Source organism: Amphibalanus amphitrite, unplaced genomic scaffold (genome assembly GCF_019059575.1).
Source record: "Amphibalanus amphitrite isolate SeventyFive unplaced genomic scaffold, NRLGWU_Aamphi_draft 000305F_arrow, whole genome shotgun sequence".
Taxonomy (NCBI): domain Eukaryota; kingdom Metazoa; phylum Arthropoda; class Thecostraca; order Balanomorpha; family Balanidae; genus Amphibalanus; species Amphibalanus amphitrite.
Genome location: NW_024881800.1, coordinates 193098 through 213037, shown reverse-complemented (window position 1 = coordinate 213037; position 19940 = coordinate 193098). Strand labels below are relative to the sequence as shown.

Sequence of the window (19940 nt, the reverse complement as noted above, 5' to 3'; positions counted from 1 at the left end):
AAGGGAGGAAACAGAGTCGGAACTGAGGCCAGGGATCAGATCGACAGCAGTCGAATCAGAGGCTAGATAGGCGAGACTGCAGGTCAGAAGATCGGAAGTGTTGCCAATCAGCATTCCAGCAAACACAAACTTTTTTATCGAGACCAATGAACAGAGATCAGCTTGAATGTCAGATAATAGACTCAACCAAACGACTTAGCACTGATGACAAAAAAAAATAGGCAGGTTATGAACTAATGCTAAAAATACCGCACCAAACATGACCAAGTCCTCAGAACATTCACAAAAGTAAACAATAAATCCAACAGAAGCTCACCGTAAACATGACTATTGACTACTCTCTTTTCCCAGAAGTTCCTTCGGTCCCTTTACACCCCACAAAAACATTACTGAAGAAGTTGTAGACCGTTACCCCCTCCTCCCGCTCGGTTGCAGGCGGCTGACCAGCGGCGGCCCCAATTAAAAACCGATCTATCACAGTGTCGCCGGCCAAAAACCCAGAGAAGAATGGCCAGCCGCAAATAAAAGAAGGAGAAGATGGATGGGGCGCCGGCCAAAAACGGTCCGCGCCTAGCGACAATGACGCAGGGCTGAGCCGACCGGCGCCCGGAGGGAGAGGAGGGAGGAAGAAGAGAGGAAAGAAGGGGAGGAGGAGCGAGAGCGAGAGGGAGCAGAGATGTTGGAGGTGGGCGGAAGACAGAAAGGAAAAGAGAGAACAGAAGGATAGCAAAGAAAAGAAAGAAGAGAAACGAAGAGCAGTTCGTAGGGAGAGGAAATAGAAGTTGCAGAGAAAGACGAAAAGTGCGTAGCCGTCTCTCGGTGGTAGCAGATGTCCTGAGAAACCCGGTGTGCGGTGCCGTCTCCCAGTAGAGTCCGGCGGCAGTGGTGGATTGCGGACATCCTCGGACACGCTCGGACACGGCGGACACGCTCGGACACTGATGGGACCGCCCGCGGACAATGGGTCGGGACTGAAGTCGATGGACAACCTGGCATGGGATGGTGAGGGAGACGGACGGAGGAGAGAGGAGGTAAAAGACGGAGAGGAAAACGGACCCAGGGAAGGGAGGAGAGATGAAGAGATGAAAGTGGGAAATGGAATCAGTAATGTAAGAAATCACGGTGAAGCTCAAATGGACCGGAGAAAGCAGCTGAAACCAAAATAACGAGTGATGCTGTTAGGAACTAAACACGGTACCAATGAAACTATAACTCCCAGTCTTCTGCCATCAGACCATTGGGGCATTCCACGTCAAATCGAACAAAAATCGGCTGTTTTGCACCTTACCATCAGCGATTTCATTATAAATTTGTGAGCGAGTTCCTGTGTCGCCCCGGACATTACATTGATGTTTTTTGCACATTCTGACCACAGGTCTTCTAAATATAGGGCATCAAATTTTTACAAAATGTTGCATCTTTATATTTTTGAACGACCATAACTTTGGTTTTACTTGTCTGATTTGAATGAAATAAACCTTACTGTTTAGGTAATTTCTTAAGCATTTGTTTAGAATTGCATCGACTTAAATATATGACCTTGAAATTTGCTTAACTCTGTTCTTAAGCACAAAAATTGAAATAGCAAAAAACACGCCACCTTCGATTTGGCTCATTTTCATATATTTTATTGCCTACCATATTCTTAACAACCTGTGAAAAAAAATTAGAGTGGGCCATTCATAAGTTTTGAAGAAAATGGCACATATGCAAACGTATGTTAGCACGCGCAGTGGAGGGGGAAGAGTGAATTTCGCCCCACCCCTCCTGTTTTTCGCCAATATCTCATAATATTGATGCGAAATTACTTATGGATACCTGTCCAGAATAGAATTGCACATCTCATCGTGCAAGCAATAAGAAAATCGGTTCACAACTGTTCTAGTAATGGCGGTGTAAAGTGAACATCCTGTCGCCGCGGCGACGCGGCGACTCGGCAGCCGGCGCCGACCGCTACGCGCCGCCTGAATTGTAGACTGTGCCGGGACGGAACGGAACGGTTCCGTCTTTACATCGCGCTCCTTACCGCTGATTACGTTCGATTCGCGTCAAATTTTGTGAGAAGACTAAGAAATGTACAGGCAATCTTATGGTGAAAGAATTCTGAAAATAGGTTGGTAAACAATTGAAATATGAACGTGTAAACACAAAATTGTGACTGCTGCGTTTCCCGCGTCGGCCGATCCCGCCTCAGCCGGCGGCATGTTACTCTTAGCAGGACTCTAACTGCCATATTTATTATCGGATTAACTAGAAATTCCCCATACATACTCAAAAATGTATGTTCTTTCGTATAGTGAAGATCAAAAGACGTGAAGATATCGTTGCGTGATAATGTTTTCGTTGAATTTATTTCATGATGCATTTCCACACGGCTCAAAATTCACCGCAAAATACCGTTTGCCTGAGACACTTTTACAATGGAACGTGAATGCTTGACTAGGATGACTATGCATTTCCATTCTCGCAGAGTTTGGGATATCACTTATCAGCAATCATTCATTTCAGAAAGTGTACACAAGCAAGCATGTCTTGACTCTGTCTTTCAAGGTCACGCGCGGTTGCGTGATGTTGATGCATGAAAACGGCGTTTGCCGCGAAAGTTATGAATGGCCCACTCCAATTTTTTCACAGATGGTTAGGAACATTGTGACGGACATAATATGTAAAAATTACTCAAATCGAAGGTGGCGTGTTTTTTGCTATTTAAATTTTTCTGTTTTAATTCAAGGTCAAATGCATTTCAAGGTCACTTCAATTTAATTTTATAATTAAAAATCAAAGCCTTATCAATTGCCTACAAGACCCTGTTAATATCATTTTGATACCAGAAAAGGAACCAGAGTTATATGCATTTAAAAAAATGATGTGTGACATTTTTGGCTATATTCGATGACCTATATCTCGGCGATACGTTATCAAATTTCGAAAATATTATACGTAACTCAGTTTTGAACCATGCCCAGTCTGCCGACAAATTTTCAGAAAAATCGAAGGGGATGACGGATTTCGGTGTTTGATTTGACGTGGAATGCCCCCATTGTCTTCTACCCCCATTCTCCCGACACCTGTCATCTTTCCCTTCCCCTACTCTATCCCACCCTCCCCCGCTCTCCAGGGTGACACGTCTCTCTCTCGGTCTCATCCATCAGGCTCAGCCCGCTCCGGCCGTCCAGTCTCCTCTCTCCCGGGGGTGTCCACGCCACCGCCGGGCTCAGCGCGCAGAGACGGCTCATCCGGGGAGGTAAAAAGGACGCAGAGCCGGCCTCAGACACGGTGATGGTGTTATACCAGATGGGGTTGATATGGTTGAATGGACAGGGATGGTGGGAGCGGCGAGGGTGGGGGAGGGGCGCCTTACGGGAATGAAGGAGAGCGGGACGTATGTACCTATTTAGCTTAACTACGGTCTTTGAAAGGATGTATAGCTCATAGCTCACTGGTGTCTTTCCTAGTATAGCTGTGGTGGCCAGAGCACACCTGAAGACACGTCTTATTGTGAATTGAGCCCAATGAAAGCCAGAGACTAGACAATAGATTGAACGTTACAATACCGACTGCCGAGGCAAAAAGCAAAAAGTAACTGGCAATGGTCTTCGCAATAGCGTAGCAATAACGTAGACCAAAAGTACGCCGTATAAACGAAGTTACGCGGTTCCAGGTGCCATCATCACCGATCAGCTGCCGGACTACCACGGCGCCGGGTTCACAGACGACCGGTGACGTCAGCCGGCCGAGCCGTGACGTCAGCGGGCGGTAAAAACGCGTCATTAGCGCGGCTCGGCTGACGCTCCCGGTTCGCCGGCTCCGACAGACAGCTCCGACGGTACGGGAGCGGGAGGTGGGATGATGAATTCGGCGGTGGGATGAGATGGGATAAGGGGGGAGATGGGCTGGAGGGAGGGGAGGGGAGGGGAGGGGAGGGGAGGGGAGGCTGGGCTAGGACGCAGCTGTGAGGTAGGGTGGGATGCGAGACTATTCTGAAGAAGTGCATTTCACTGACACCAGCTTGTATGGTTAGGAGCATGGGCCCGAGTTCTTGTTAGAATAGGATAGTGGTAGGAGGGTTTTAAGTGCATTTTAGAACATAAAATAGAGTGCATCTTCCATTGTTTTCGAAAGGCAAACGACTCGAATAAAGGACAAAATACGAGCATTATCAAAGCATTTGATGTAGGTAACTCTTGACGTGCAGCGTACCCATGTTCACACTATATCGGTCGTCCCAACCCAACCATATAAGTCAAAAGTCGCACTCACTTGAGGAACTTCCTCCAGAGCTCTGTCGACTGCCGCCCCAGGGCGTGGTAGCGGCCGGGCGGACACGACGGTGCTGCCACCTGCGGCCGCAGCCGGTCGCTATAGAGGTCGCTGAGAGCGGCCCGCTGCTCTGTGGCCATCTGCCGGTACAGCTGACGCATCTGCTCCTCTTCAGACACCTGCTCCTGAGGACGGGGAAGAAATAGGATGTCAGCAGCTGTATTCCTCCTCGCATACGTGCTCCTATTTTCAGGGTTGGGATGGACAGGGTGTCAGTGATCCCCTCGGATCCTGAGGAAAGGAGCGGGGTGGTACCGTTCAGTGAGTAGGACCTCCACGGCTCTTATCATAGCAGCCGAGAGTGCCGAACTGGGCTGGAAATCGGGTTGTTTGTTTGCTTATTGGAGCTTTAGGACGCGCCGACTACTGGGGTCATTTTGCGCCCGTAGCTCAAAGGCTAAGCGAAGGCAGATTGAGAGGACCGTTGCCAGGCGACACAAAGGAGCGAGCCCAGCCAGCTGTGTAGATTGAGCGCTCGTAATGGATGAAGCTTAGAAGTACCCGTATAGCTGGGGCATTTGCCAGGGTGAAATGCCTCATTCTTAATCTTATTTTTGACCACATACTTGACCACATTTGACCAATGGTTCCAAGACGAATGCACCCGGAACAAAACACCTTAGCAGCTGGCTAGGTCCCCAAAGCGCTTCCAACTCATAGCTTACAATGCGCACCACACTGCCTCACCCTGCACTGTTGGCACAACTGCCGGTCCCTGCCGTATTCCGGGGCGTCGGGGAAGTATTTGACCAGTATTGACCACACTGAGAGCGGCACCAGCCTTCGGACGCCCTCCTCCACACACAATTCACCTGGGGAAGGGCCAGGGAACGGTCAGACCAGGGGTAAGACAGGGTACCGGACGTCTGACGCCCTCCTTTACACAGTTCACCTATGGCCTTGGTTCACCTGGCAAGGGGACGGGACACGGTCATAGTGGATGGTAAGATAGAGCAGCAGTTGTCGGACGTCCTCCACTACACACAATTCACCTGCGGACAGGACGTTGGGGGCAGATCGGGGGGTGGGGTGGGGGTGGGGTACTGCTGTCATGGCATGGTGCAGACTGCGGAGTGCCAAGAGGCGCATGTCGCAGCTACCTTGCTCGTATTCTGGGTTCGAAGACAAGTCAGGTATGCTTATCAGACGCATTTCCTGTACAATATTGAAGTAATTCGAGACTGCCAACAACCAAAAAGTAGCAAGAGTCAAAGTTTTTTAAGATCGGGAATCAAATAACCAGCATATTATCTTTTCGACATAACGATTCATCTACCCTTACTAGCCGTCTAAAACCCCCTCCCGTCAGTCTCCCCCATCTTACCGTGCGCGCAGCGCAGGTCGCCGTTGAACTCCTCCTCCTCATCATCGTCCTCGTCCTCCGGTCCGGAGGTGTCCTCCGTCTCCGTCCCGGGCCGGCCCCGAGCCGTGCCCTCACTGTCTGTCTCCGGGTGACCGTTCGAGCGGCTCACGGACGACCGCCGGGGAGCTGAAGAACCTGCCGCAGCTGATGTGGAAGCACATGTGGAAGCCGCGGATGGTGTTGGTGTTGTTGCCGGTGTTGAAGCGCATGTTGAAGCCAGTGAGGCGGCTGTTGATGCGGGTTGTGAGGTGGACGATGATGCAGAAGGTGATGGTGAACGGTTGGTGGGGTCTGGGGAGGTTTCCGTTGGTTCGGTCTCCACAGAGGAAGGTACAGCGCCGTTCGTTGGCGCCTCTTCCTTGCCGGTTGACACGTTTTTACTTTCTGCAGGTATCGTCTTATCAGAGTTTGTTTCTTCTTTCAAATCCAACGCGGAAGAATCCGCCACTTCACTCGCAAGAGCGCCATTCTTCTCCCCACCAAGCGCCATTTTACACTTCCCCTCCACAGCCTCTGAAAGACTCTTGACCTCACCCTCGACCCCCACATCACCATTGGTACGACCCACCCCACTCTCCCCCTCTTCCTCCGTCCCCTCCCCCGCTCTGTCCACCGCCATTTCCACAGCCATGTCCTCACTCAGCCCCACTCTCACAGTCCTGTCCTCCGCGGCCGAGGCCCGACGACCGGGGGTCCGTTTGGGACTCGAGTCGCCGGCATCCTCCACCGAGCTAGCCGGCCTTTTTCTGGAAGGTTGACCGGTGCCGTTGGTAGTGGTTTGGTCAGCGGGGGTGCTCGAGTCTGTCTCAGGAGCGGATGTGACGGTGGCCGGTGCGGAGCTGGCGGTGGTGGTGACGGCAGCGGCAGGGGCGGTCCCAGGCGCGGAGCTGGGGGTGTCACCGCCGCCGGTTGGAGCTGAGGGAGGGCTGTCCTGGGGTAGAGACTGCAGAGCCAGACGTTTCCAGACGCGCAGGGTGGTCTTTCCGACCCAGACGGCCGGGTCGTCACTGCGGGGACACGGTGGCTGGCGTCAGATAGGAAATGGAATACGAGAAGTGGGCATGAGAGACGAAAAAACGAAAAATGCATGAGACAAAAAAAAGAAAGAAAAATGTTTAAAGTTCATAAGAATATCCTTGTATACGACGCGAGACAATATGGCTAAGCTTAAACCATAAGCATGAAATAAGATAGCACACACTAATGCAACATTGAAAGATTGCGAACAGCGCTATCTTATATATACTATATAGCGCTACCTCGAATTCGTACTACGACTTCGAAACAACTGAAACCAAAGCGGAAGTGAACAATGTAAGATGCCCACTGAACCGATAGCAAATAAGACCACGGGAACGCTTGCTCCCCCTGCTACTCCCGACTCACGGCTTGAGGTCCTCTTTGAGGAGCGTGGTGACGGTGCGTGCATCCTCCTCCAGTTGTTGGCGGGCGCGGATAGCCCGACATCGGCTCTGGACACAGTCCCGGCAGAGGCCGGAGCGATCGAGGCCGGCACCGCCGTACAGACAGGTCAACAGAGAGCCCTGAGGGCGGGGAGAAGGTCAGTTATACCGAACCCATTTAGAGGAGGGACAGCTGAAAATATCAGTAGGTAGTACTGTGGGAACAGCAGCCAACCCCAGAGAGCGTTATGTGAAGAAAAAAAAACTTCAGATGACGTCGAACAGCTGCTCAGAGCGGCGTGGCGGCTACGGCCAATCATGATTAATTGCTAATAATTGCGGATGAGCTGACTGAGTCATCACATCCGACAGGACAAACCAACTTCAGCTGCATCTAACTATACACTCTCCTCAAGTCTCCTCAAGCTGACTCCCAACGATCACTAACCATGATCACAAATCCAGTTCCTACATTATTTGATAGTGATTTGCAACTGGCCACCAACCTCCAGCTGTCCTCTGCAGTCCGCTCCTCTCGACCTCTCCTCTCATCTCTTTCCTCGCCTCTCCTCTCTCATCCACTCACCGCTCCCGGATCGACACACTTCATCTTCGCAGCGTGCCAGGGTGACAGTTTCCCATGATGACAGAGCAGAGACGCCGGGTCCACGGGGCCGGGCGTGTCTCCGGCCAGCCAGGCGGAGAGCCAGGCGGCAGGCAGCAGCAGAAGACCGGCCCGTACGTCCGAGCACGTGAGACGAGGGTAGATCTCACGCACCTCCCGCTCACGGGTTCGGTACTCCTCGACGGAGACACTCTGAGGGGGAGGCGGGGAGCGAGTGAGTGGGTTTAGGGTGTGTTTTGGTAGCTCAATGAACATATTCTTGCTCAGAATTGTTCATGAAAAGTCAACGTTGAATCAGCGAAGGAAAACACAATCACCAATACAAAAGCTGATAAGAACTTTCCCAATAATAGGCGAATACACGAGCACATAGCATTGACTACAGTAGACTAAGGTGTACTGTAATTAGGTAGCATTTAGCAATGCATTCATAAAAAGAATCCATAACGGTAAACTCCACCATTGCATAACACCGTTCATCAGCATCCCCGCTCTACGCACCTTGGCCTGTTCGTTGAGCTGCACCTGGTCATTGACCGTCGCATTCATGGCATCCACCATCGTCTGAATATGATCAGGCAGCGTAATCTCCGCCTCCGCCTTTAGTTTCGCCTTGGAGTCCACCTTCGCCTTCGCCTCCGCCTTTGCCTGCCGTCCCTCCGCCTTGGCCGGTTTTCCGTCCGCCTGAGAGGCGGTCGGCCCGTTCGTCTCTGCCGCCTCGGGGACGCGGTAGTAGACCAACATGTAGGCTTGGTTGGACGAATGGTAGCCCTTCGGACAGCGCGTCTGCTTCGGCTTCTTGGCAGCTGAGTCTGTGCCGGGAGGAGAGAGTGGTGAAAAGGGAGTGGTGAGACAGACTTCAGAGACGCTGATCTCAGGCATAAATATGTAGTTAGGAAGCATCACAATCGCGAGGCGTCGCGGGACTTCCTTACCGGAAACTAATATATCAATGTCATTGGTACACATTAGCAAACCAGATAAAATTAAAGCGTCACTTTCAAGCCTCAAGCGCAGGGTCACCATTTTTTTCACGCCCACCTGCGTGCCGCCCCACAAGTTCATTCCATGCCGCGCCTGTCCAATGCCCACGGCCTCCCCGACTTACCCTCGAGGTCATCCTCTGCGTTCAGCTTCAGCGACTTGATCTTTTCCACCTCCTCGTCGTTGAAGCGGAACCACGCACCCGTCTCGCTGTCGCAGATGTGTGCTGTCGGGGACAGAGAGAAGGGAAACAACTCAGAGGTCGGGAGGAGAGACGTGAGGCTGGTTATTCCGCGAAAGTGCAGTGTCTGCTTTTCAGTACCTGTGGCCGCAGTTGGTGGGCATGGTCGACCCTTAGTGCGGTACCTAAGTGGTGCTTAGTCCCTTGTGCAGTGTGCACCGTCCAATGGCTGCGCAAAATCAGTAGTGTTTAACGGCTCGTGCTGCCCCGAGTAGGCGGACGGCCCCTTGACTGCAGCAGCATGGCCTGTGTTATGCGTGTTTACCTAGCTGCAGTTGCCTGTTCAGTGTTCCGAGCCAGTGTAATGAATGCCCCGAATAGTCGGACGGCCCCGTGTGTACTGTCCCTTACCTGTGTAGTGCCCCGAGTAGGCGGACGGGCCCTTGTGCAGCAGCACGGCCTGCAGCCGGTAGGTGACGGCGCCTGCCGGCCGGCCCACAAACTCCGATACGTCTAGTAGCTCAGGGAACCGCAGGTGGGAGGAGAGCTTCTTCTTCAGACCCGTCTCACTGAGGGGGACAGCGGACGTACATAACGTCAGAGGAAATCCGAGAGATCAGCAAGACTAACGTTCAGTGCCACACACAGTAAAAAAAAAAAAAACGAACAAGGATATTAGCCAGCAAACTCCCTTAAACCTCCAAATCAGAATTTCAGTTACAGATCAGCGGCTGCAGAACCACCTCATAGTTGAGGCTGACGTAATACTTTATCTGCAGAATGAGGGAAAAGGCAGCTGAGGGAAAATCGGCTCTCAGTCCTCACCGGTCAAAGACGAATCTCATGAGCTGAAAGTTGAGCACCGGCGGCAGTTGTGTGAGTCGAATGGCGCGGGACGCGTCCCTCTTGCACTGGCACGTCTGGCAGTTGTACTGTAACATAGAAAAGGGTAGATAGTAGCGGGTGACTGTCACCGGGACGCGTCCCTCTTACACTGGCACGTCTGGCACTGCTGTACTGTAACAGGGGAGGGGGATGGATACAGGAGATAATTACTGTGGGGGACGCGTCCCTCTTGCACTGGCACGTCTGGCAGTTGTACTGTAATAAAGCAGAGGTGTTGCATGTACAACAATCATTGAGCTGCAAAGCATTAATTTTTTTGTCACATAGCACGTATCCATCCTGTATGACCACCTAAAACCAGATTGCAAATGAAACTGATTAATTTTCAATACATTTAATTGGTTCAAGCAACCAGCGTGCTACTTTACACAGTGTCCTGATTTTCGTGAATTTGGGTGGAAACCCACACCTTAACGGATTCTCTTTGTGACGTCCCGGAAAGCCAAACGACGTCCCTGACAGATAAAAGTGGACAGGTATATCGAACACCAAAAGCAAACTAACAAAAAGAAATATCACCCCTGTAGCCTAAAAACACGGCTATGCAGAATGACGATAATTATATCCTAAGTCCTCACAAACCCACTCTTACACTCACTCCCCTTTCCTACACCGCTGGCCAACTGCCGCAACAGTAAACAACGCGTTTTTTTTTTTTCGTTTTCTGTGCGTCAGATATGGATAGGTTTTTTCCTTTACCATGTGAATGTAATCGCTGCCATATGAAGGAGAAAAGATGTCGGAATAGAGGGATCTGAGGACGTCGTTTTCCACTTTTCAGTTTTAGTAACTGTGCAGTGTATAGATAAAAATTAATCATACGAATATATTACTTCGACATTTCTCTATAAGCATGCAACATACCTTTTGTATCAAATTACTGTAACATATTTAATTATTTTTCCCTTCAGAAGGTCACAGTAAAATTCAGCGCCAAGAAAAATTCAGCGTCCAGCTGGGAGTTTTTCTTTCGTAGCGCTGCTCCTGGGACATGCCCTTCAAAAGTAGTTAATTTTGCATATGTTGATTGTGGTTGGGGACAAAGTTTAGTGTTTATCTATTTGAATTAAAATAAAGTTAACGAATTTCAACAGTATTAATTCAAGTATGTCGTCCTTGCCTTAACCCTCGCCCGTAAACGGCGATCTGCCACCTTCGCCCATGCAGGGGGGGAGTTGGTGCGACCCCCCCCTTGGCGTTTGAAAACGGAGCGTCGTAGAGCTTAGCGGAAAAAACCAACGGATTGCTCTCAACGAGATCTCGCGATTGGTGGTATATTTTTTGGTCCTAGGTCAACATTTGACCTACTTTTGACCGGTCAAAGGTCAAATTTTCGGAAAAATAGACTTTTTTCAACTTTCCGCGGCGATTGCGGCAAAACGGTGGGAGATATCGACTTGAAACCTTCACTATCGTGTTCCTTGATCAATTCTCTATCGTTTGGTATGTATTTCGTTTCCCTAGCTCTAAAAATGGCGCGTTGGGAGCGCCGGAAGTCGGCAAGGTCACAGTCGGCGGCAGAAATTCGAAAAATCAAAATTTAAATTTTTGAAATCTGATTGTATTTTTGGATTTGGAAGGTCCATTTGCTCCCTATAGAAGCTAATATTGCTGCATATTCCCATTGAGGTGACAAGAATTAGCAAAATAGTGGTTCGGGCGCTTTTCAAAAATAGTACCGGACGCTGTTCCTCTTGTGACGTCATAGCTCCGTGACCTGACCTGACCCGGTCAAGTTTCTTATACCATATGATAGCCAATACTTGCCCCAACATGCATGGGAAGTTTCATCACGATCCATCAACCGATGTCCGTACCACCGGCAGGAAACCTCGGGCGTTGGCACTCAGTTTGTGAAAATCCGGCTGGAGGCTGTTCCCTTTGTGACGTCATAACTCCGTGACCTGACATGACCCGGTCAAATTTTTTTTATCAAAAGATGCGCAAGGTTTGCCCCATAAGGTATGCCGCCGTTTTTGCACTATTTCCGAAAAACCTCAGGGGGGGGTTGCACCAACCCCCCCCCCCCCCTACATGGGCGAGGGTTAAAAATACACGCAATATTGGGGACGTCGATTGACCTTGTTATTCCCAATTAATCGACGTCGGTTCAAAACTGAAAAGTGCACAATGATTTCACATTTTTTCCAGCCAAGAAAAATTCAGCGTCCAGCTGGGAGTTTTCTTAATTAAATTTCATAACAGGAAGCTATGGAAATTAATTTTCCGAACTGTTTTCCACCTCTTTGTTTGGACGTCTGTTTTTTACGTCAGTCCTCTTGCTCGATATAATATCCCTCTTATGACGTCAATTTTTAGTGATAGCCGCTGGCTCTTGGGCTGATTTTTGTTGAATCATATTTGTTGTTGACTGTTGTGTACGATTATGGACAAGAACTAGACATCTTCAAAGTGTTGTTTTGGTGTTTGTGGTGAATGCTTGAATTTTGTATTTTACTAGGGGTAAACTGGCATTACTTTGTGTCTATATATGATCATTTGAGGTGCCTTGAGGTGCTATTAGTCAATATTGCCAGTGAAAATCGCTAATTTTAAGACATTTAGGTAAGGGATCTTCAGTGGCTTAGGCTCCGCACCGATATCGACGTCCTTTCGAAATAGCGACGTCCTCGCGGCTTCAATCACACTCTCCGAAAAATCAATTTCAGGACACTGACTTTACATATCAGATTCCACTCCCCACGTCAAACCCCGGTAGCTTATTCGTCATAATCAATCTAGTCTCCACTCTCCATACGTCCTGATTGGCCCCTGTGAGGCCCTCCTCGTACCTGATTGGCTCCCGTGAGGCTCTCCTCTCGGAGGAACTCTGTCAGGCAGTCGGAGAGCTGCTTCTGGCCCTGGATCTGCAGGTCCAGCTCGTAGAAATAGGAAGGACATGTGGACTCCTGCAGGCACTCGTTACACCTGGGAACAACCAAACAATTACCTACTCAGAAGTCATAACACGTGTCGCAAAAAGTTATTGATGATTAAATGTCTGCAATACAATTTCACGCAGCAGTGAAAAAAAAAACTATCAGACGGTTCCTAATGACAGCCATAATCGACAAGTGTTCTCACGCATTGCCTGTAATTGGGGCCCAAAGACAATTTTCACTACTGATGTGAGCAGCTAGGGTGCAAAAATAAGCATTACTGCGTATAGCTATAGCAATGCACTTCAAAATCCAAGCGCACATAGAATTCGGCAACTTTTTAAACGCTTCACAGTGTCAAGCGCCCCGTAACTTGTCCTGAGCAAAAGAGTACGAAACTGTCCCGCTGATAGAGCTGTCTGTCTACCTCGCTAGCATTTCTCACCTGGTGACATACTCGTACTGTCCGCGCATCAGGTGCTGCACTGCGCCGCTGACCTCTGGCCGACTCTGGTGGGAGAGCGCCTCCTCCAGCAGCGTGCTGAAGAGCTTGCTGAACTCCTGCGCGTCCTGCTGGTACATCGTGTCCAGCCGGAGAGACAGGATGAATGGCGACGGGTCCACCGTCCTGCGCAGCAGCGGCAGGGGCAGGGGGAGGTAGACCGTGGTCAGGTACAGTATCCTCTTCAAAAGGGCGCCGACTAACCCCTTGGTAAGCGTTAAACAGTGAATTTTGTGATGTATACTGTGCAGCCTCTCCTATATTTTTGACATCCTTTCAGGTCATCCTGTTCAAAAGGTCACTGCATCTGGTCGCATAGAGACTAAAGTTTAGACCTTCTGGCATATAAGATTATCTAGCGCAATATCGAGTCATTCTTTCGCTCTTCAATCAGAATCAACGTATTTCAATGAAAAAGATGGCAGGATGCGTTGTGTAACACATTCATTAACTCATCAACAACACATGCACCAGAACACGTGCAGTTATCGGTCAGCCCTATCTTATCAAGGCTTTAGGCGATAGGACAAAGCCAGCTCACACATCGTGTAAGCCAACCTTGACAGCCACCGTGAAGGTGTGTCCCTTGCCTCTCCTATGCAGTCCGTCGTAACATTGCTCCTTCCTGTCACTGCTTAGTTTGCGGTGTATCCAAGCAGCCCGTTGACTCCCCATCCCCCCCCCCCCCGCCGCCACACTGCTTGGGCTATTCGTCTCACTTTAGCATCCCTCATTAACACTCCCCTACTGTCACTGTCTGGAGTGGGTGTCTCACCTGAGCATTCCTCCGTGCATGTAGCCAAAGATGAGTTGCAGGTGACCGATGGGTGTCAGTGGTGAGTACTGTGACGTCAGCAGCGTCTCGTTCAGCTGCTCCACAGGGTCGGCCACAGGGTCCCACTGCAGGATCGCGCGTCTGAGGGAGAAAAGGGGGGTCAGAGCTGGGGAGGGCGACTGTTGTGTGCGTACATTTTGTTAAAATAGCCTGCACCTTGCAATCAATAATCTTTAGCATAGCAACATTACCTGTTTCTGAAAAGACACTAGTTGATATCGGCACCAGTGAATAAGCCACTCTTTATCAGCCAAACACCTTACAGCATGAGTCATAGTCCTGATAAACTGAGAGCCTGTCCGCTTATACCCTGTCCCTGTCCGTTAGATTGCATTTATACCTACCTACCATGTGATAATAGCCAACGATACAAAAGCAGCCACTAACTCTCTGAAACACACACAGAGGGAAATAGCAATAAAAAATTCTACATTTTCATCACATTACCTACACTTCGTCCTTGCCGCACAATCAATCAATCATCCGCACACAATCACAATCATCCGCACCTGAACTTCCTGTTGTGGAACCACAGCTGCAGCAGGCTGTTGACGTAGCAGGTGGCGCCGAGGTTCTTCAGGCCGGCGGGTACCTGAGCGCTGCGCACGTCCGGCTCCTCGCGGTCTCCGGCGTACAGACGCGTCTCGTCACTGTTGTAGAGCCAGTCGTGCTCGCCCAGGCCGGCGATACATAGCGGCTGGTGGCGGCAGTTCTTCCTGAGAGGGGGAGATGGGATGGGGGGTCAGTGTTAGGTGATAGAGGGTCAATATAAGGCCTATGTAATAAGGCTATGCATAGAGTCAACATGTGACGCCAGCACCATCACCTCAGTGTGTTAGCCTGCCAAGTTCTCAGCGAGTCAGATGCATGAACATATTCCAACAGCAATTTGCACGATATTCCCCTGCAACATAATTCCAGGCAGAACAAAATATGTTGAAAAGACTACAATCAAGTTTTATCAGCTTCAAGTGAACTTTGTTTAAAACTTAGCTTTGCGGCATGACTCATGTTTCTGACAAATAGGTATGTGGTGCACTTATGGCTACTGCATTTGAAGTTCGCCAATAAGTCCGTCCATTTCCTCTGCGTTACTGACTTGCAGGCGGTTTTTCGGCTGTGCGGCGGCTGCAGGATGTAGGCGGTCAGCACGTGCTCCTCGGTGACATCCTCCGGGGGCGTGGTCTCCGCCCACTGCCACGCCTGCCGCTCCACTTGGTCCTTACGGGGCGGCATACCGGTATAAACCGGTTGGAACCAGACACAGCCGGCTAGAGCCGGCCAGCAGCGACGCCAGCAGACTGAGGATGACTAGCCTGTGCTGCAACAGGTCACTGTAATGTCAGTTGATGTCAGTTGAATGTCAGATGAATGTCAGTTGAAAGTTTTAACCCAAAAATGGCAAATTTAAACCTGGAACTCGATGCTTTTGATGGCTTGAAGTCTTGGACGACCATACTGCGATTATTGTTTGCTTGAACTGTCATTGCAACTACACAGATCATTTAGGATTGAAACTGATTCGCTGTACAAATATGTAAAATGTACGACTGTCAATAAAAAAGAATAAGTTGCAATAAGCAGGGAAGAAAAATCAGGCTCGAGGATCTATCAGGTATTGCATTTTGCAAACAAAACAGCACAAAAGTAGGACAGGTAAATCTGTCAAACATCAAAGATGACATACTCAGACAAGATTAATTTGCCAAAGACAAAATATACCTTCTCATAAGTCATAACAACATAAGATTCCTAAGTGGTATTACATGCAAGTGATGCCCATCCTCAAAATATCTAGAAAGGACCACTCTGCTCACTAGCCTCATCTTTCCTGTAGTGTGAGCCCTGGTGCCAAAGGCTAGCTTAAAGGGACCCTCCCACCTTCAAAAAAGTTAATGAACTGGCATGAAAGTGATGTCGCTCGGTTCAGAAAGAGCAAAAACGAATATCTACCAAATTTCATCGAAAAATATTCACCGGTTTTCAAGATATTAGACTTTTACTTTTGTTTACTTTTTGGGATCTCCGCTGTTCCTAGCGACTTTATTTGAAAGTGCGGCATTTGTTGCGCGCAAAGCAGCATATACCACCGCGTGCTACAAAACGTTTTAGTCAAACATTTAACGGACGTTCGAAAGCCTGATGACGTCATCAGATTCCCGTAATGGTTAAGAGATAGGGACCAAGCTGGTCCCACCCTGCAAGTAAAGGGAAGAAATTTCTTGAACACCATAAAGCTGCGGGGGTTGCGACCAGGATAAATGGTGGTTTCTGAGCCTGGCCGCAAACTTGGCTATCTCAACTCAAAACTAATGTCAAGGTGGGAGGGTCCCTTTAAATGGCCAACCACTAAAAACTCAAGCCCTAAAGTGACTAGACAAAATAGGATCTCACTGCACCCACATACTCGAGAAATCAGAAATCTTTCTTATGAGGACAGGCTAAGGAAGCTGGACCTGATGAACATGAAGGACAGGGCTGCTCGTGGTGACCTGATTGAAACCTACAAGATTCTTACCAACAAGTTAGATATCGACCCCACGAAGCTGTTCAAACTACAAGATAACACAAGGACCAGGGGACACCACTTGAAGCTGGAGAAAAAGAGAGCAGCCCATCACTTCAGAGCCAAGTTTTTCTCGAATAGAGTCGTTACGCCCTGGAATGAGCTCCCTGATCATGTTGTTTCTGCGCCTTCTACAAATGCCTTCAAGAACAGACTCGACCGACACTGGGCTACCACCTGCCATTCCTAGTCATCAATCCTACATATGTCTACTGTTGATCCTTCTATGTACCATCCTACCGGACATGAGCACCAAATAGACCAAGTCTAACCTAGCTCATCAACCTTAACCTTAACCTTAACCTTAACTCAGCAGCTGGATGATCTATCAAAGGAACTGATGTGTAATTAATTGGCATTGTCTTATTCATCTTGAACATGCTGCATAACTGCATGAGGAAGCTATTGCCATTCAAGCTCCTGGCCAATCTGGTGTGTGACTCATTATGGAAATATGGAAAGAGCCTCGGGCCTCTCCTGAAATATTTGTGATCAATTGCCTAGAATTTATCTTATGTAGGTAGCCTGTTATGGGCAGCAATCTGAACCTGTCATCTCAATTATAGTTTACTTGTCAACTTTAACATGAGCATGGTTGGATGCTGGGTAAATCATGAAGGATTGATAAATAATTACTACAAGTCCTTGAGCATGAACTCAATCACATATATCTGATGATTCATCTTACATCTATCTTTATACAAATGCTCCTTGTTCCACAAATTAACTACCTACCCACTTGGTAACTCTAAATACTTTCCAACTATATCCTTGCATAATAAAGCTCATAATGATGTATTAAATTCTTCATTTTAGCCAATTAACTTAAACTGAGTTCCATTAAATTCTAGCTTAGGGACTTCAAATGTTCAAACTAAGTTAAAATTGATACAGTGAATATCAAAATATTCCATCTCTCTGAATGGATAAAAACTGAAAAACTAATATGGGATTGACTAGAGCATCCATCATCAATTTTAGTCAAGGCAAATGATGAAAACTTTAAAGGGACCCTCCCACCTTAACATTAGTTTTGAGTTGAGATAGCCAAGTTTGCGGCCAGGCTCAGAAACCACCATTTATCCTGGTCGCAACCCCCGCAGCTTTATGGTGTTCAAGAAATTTCTTCCCTTTACTTGCAGGGTGGGACCAGCGTGGTCCCTATCTCTTAACCATTACGGGAATCTGATGACGTCATCAGGCTTTCGAACGTCCGTTAAATGTTTGACTAAAACGTTTTGTAGCACGCGGTGGTATATGCTGCTTTGCGCGCAACAAATGCCGCACTTTTAAATAAAGTCGCTAGGAACAGCGGAGATCCCAAAAAGTAAACAAAAGTAAAAGTCTAATATTTTGAAAACCGGCGAATATTTTTCGATGAAATTTGGTAGATATTCGTTTTTGCTCTTTCTGAACCGAGCGACATCACTTTCATGCCAATTCATTAACTTTTTTGAAGGTGGGAGGGTCCCTTTAAATGACTCAGACTTGCACGCATAACTAAAAGCTCACGATTTCAACTACTTTTCGGATAAAACAGAACTGAAGCCCCTCCCCCACGGCCCACAATAATTCTAATATTCCTCAAAATTGGTTTCAGCTTTGTTCTGTATCCACTTGCAGATTGCAACAGTTAAGCCTTCCTGTTGGACAGCCATTCTGACCCTCGGACTCATAGCTCAGGGTTTATAATATCATGGGCATAATAAGAGCAAACTAAAGTTAAGGAATTAACGAAAAGAGCGTCTGTCTCATTCTGCTTTTTGTCTTCTATAAAACAAAAATAGGTAGGTAGGTACTCACCGTGCCCGACGATAGGACGGCTAGAGCTTGGGCTAGAGTTCCCAACTGAACTGGGGGACGATTGAATCAGAATGCAACGGAGGTGTATCAATATGCAACGATTCCGTTATTTCCTGGAAACCTTAAAAAATTACTCAGCGAGCAAATATGGTACAAAATCACGCTAGATATCGAGATATCGACATTGAAACTTGTTTATCCGCTCGATCCAGCTCGATCCAGCTGCACACACAAAAAGCCCTCACGCGCTTATCATATTGCGCCAGTTTCGTAAGAGAAGCGTCATTCTCATAATCCCCGAATTGAAGCAAAATAACCGCAAAATATTTTCAATTCCACTAGCAGCTACATGTAAAATGTGTCTTCCTTTCATTCATCTCTGCTAAAAATCTGAATTTGTAATGGCATAAACAAATTTAAACGAAATCCATAGGTATCAGTGAATATTGTAGAGCAACTTTCATCTATTTATCAAACAACAAAAGTGGTCAATAGAGGTCAGGACCGGTACCGTAAAATTCATAAGAGATGTCGCTGCAAACGGTAATAAGAGCAGCTATTTCCCAATCTTATTGAGGAATGAGCCGGACTTTGAGGAACGGCCCATTCGGCCCATTCCCGTTCGGGTTCGCTCCAGAGGATCGCCCATCGCAATGCTCGCAGACCTCTATCGACGTGAAGCGTGCACCTTGCCAAACTCATCGAATGGGCTCACTGGCGGATCCAGCCATTTTCAAAGGGAGAGGGGCCATCCCAAAGCCACTGCCACTTTTTTGCAAAAAGTGGCCGCAAAAGCACCCATGGGTGCAGGGCCTCGGCTAGCATGTTAACTACTGGGGCAAATGCCCCAGTAGAGTCGAGGAATGCCCCAGTAGTGGTCAGGCTTTGCCCAACCTCCACAAAATGAGAATATATCGTACATTCTTTCATTCGGAAGCGGTTGAAGGCGTTTGTGGCAAGAAATCAGGGGCGGCGGAAGAGGGAGTGCACGGTGTGCAGCTGCACCCTCAATTTCCATTCAAAAACATGGGCGTGCATTGGCAAGCATATCTTTTTACATCCCATATTCTATCTTCGTTCGAAAGAGCGTCAAAAATAATGACGAAATTTCTTCGGCCACTTTTTTGGTCAGGTCAAAGGTCAGGTCATGATGAAGGCCAAATTTCGCCGATTTTCAGGTCGAATATCGACAGTTTACAAGATGCCGACGCATAACTCGGGAACCAATTAGAGCTATAGCGCCGCGGTCAATTGGTCCATGAGGATTACGAAAATCGAACCCATTCACCCCTAAACCCTGACCTTCAAGGTCAAATTCAAGGTCAAAGGACGGGGAACTGAAAAAGTGCCACTAAATAATGTCCGATCTTCAAAATTTTTGCACCAAAATGTAGAACGTGCAAAGTTCTAGCCACACATCAAAAACCATTTTCATCAAGGTTAAACTTCAAGGTCAAATTCAAGGTCAAAGGACAGGGAACTGAAAAAGTGCCACTAAATATTGTCCGATCTTCAAAATTTTGGCACCAAAATGTAGCGCGTGCAAAGTTCTAGCCGCACTTCGAAACATATT

General features: G+C 48.3%; 1 protein-coding gene across 2 annotated transcripts in view; it reads right to left on the bottom strand.

The window, feature by feature from the left end:
• The window catches only part of LOC122387994 (ubiquitin carboxyl-terminal hydrolase 48-like), a 44335-nt gene extending 25714 nt beyond the window's left edge, over positions 1-18621 (bottom strand). Inside the window, exons 1-15 of one of the 2 annotated variants that reach the window (XM_043378720.1) lie at positions 18368-18621; positions 15098-15319; positions 14508-14714; positions 13939-14079; positions 13107-13289; positions 12575-12710; positions 9702-9808; positions 9288-9445; positions 8820-8921; positions 8213-8523; positions 7673-7903; positions 7070-7227; positions 5645-6690; positions 5008-5132; positions 4261-4445 (exon numbers count right to left, since the gene is read on the bottom strand). In XM_043378720.1, coding sequence (XP_043234655.1) covers positions 4261-4445; positions 5008-5132; positions 5645-6690; positions 7070-7227; positions 7673-7903; positions 8213-8523; positions 8820-8921; positions 9288-9445; positions 9702-9808; positions 12575-12710; positions 13107-13289; positions 13939-14079; positions 14508-14714; positions 15098-15234 — 3227 coding nt within the window. In that variant the 5' untranslated portion in view covers positions 15235-15319; positions 18368-18621. The remainder of the gene's footprint in view (positions 1-4260; positions 4446-5007; positions 5133-5644; positions 6691-7069; positions 7228-7672; positions 7904-8212; positions 8524-8819; positions 8922-9287; positions 9446-9701; positions 9809-12574; positions 12711-13106; positions 13290-13938; positions 14080-14507; positions 14715-15097; positions 15320-18367) is intronic. The other variant, XM_043378721.1, reaches the window with a different exon arrangement.
• Positions 18622-19940: the final 1319 nt, after the last annotated feature.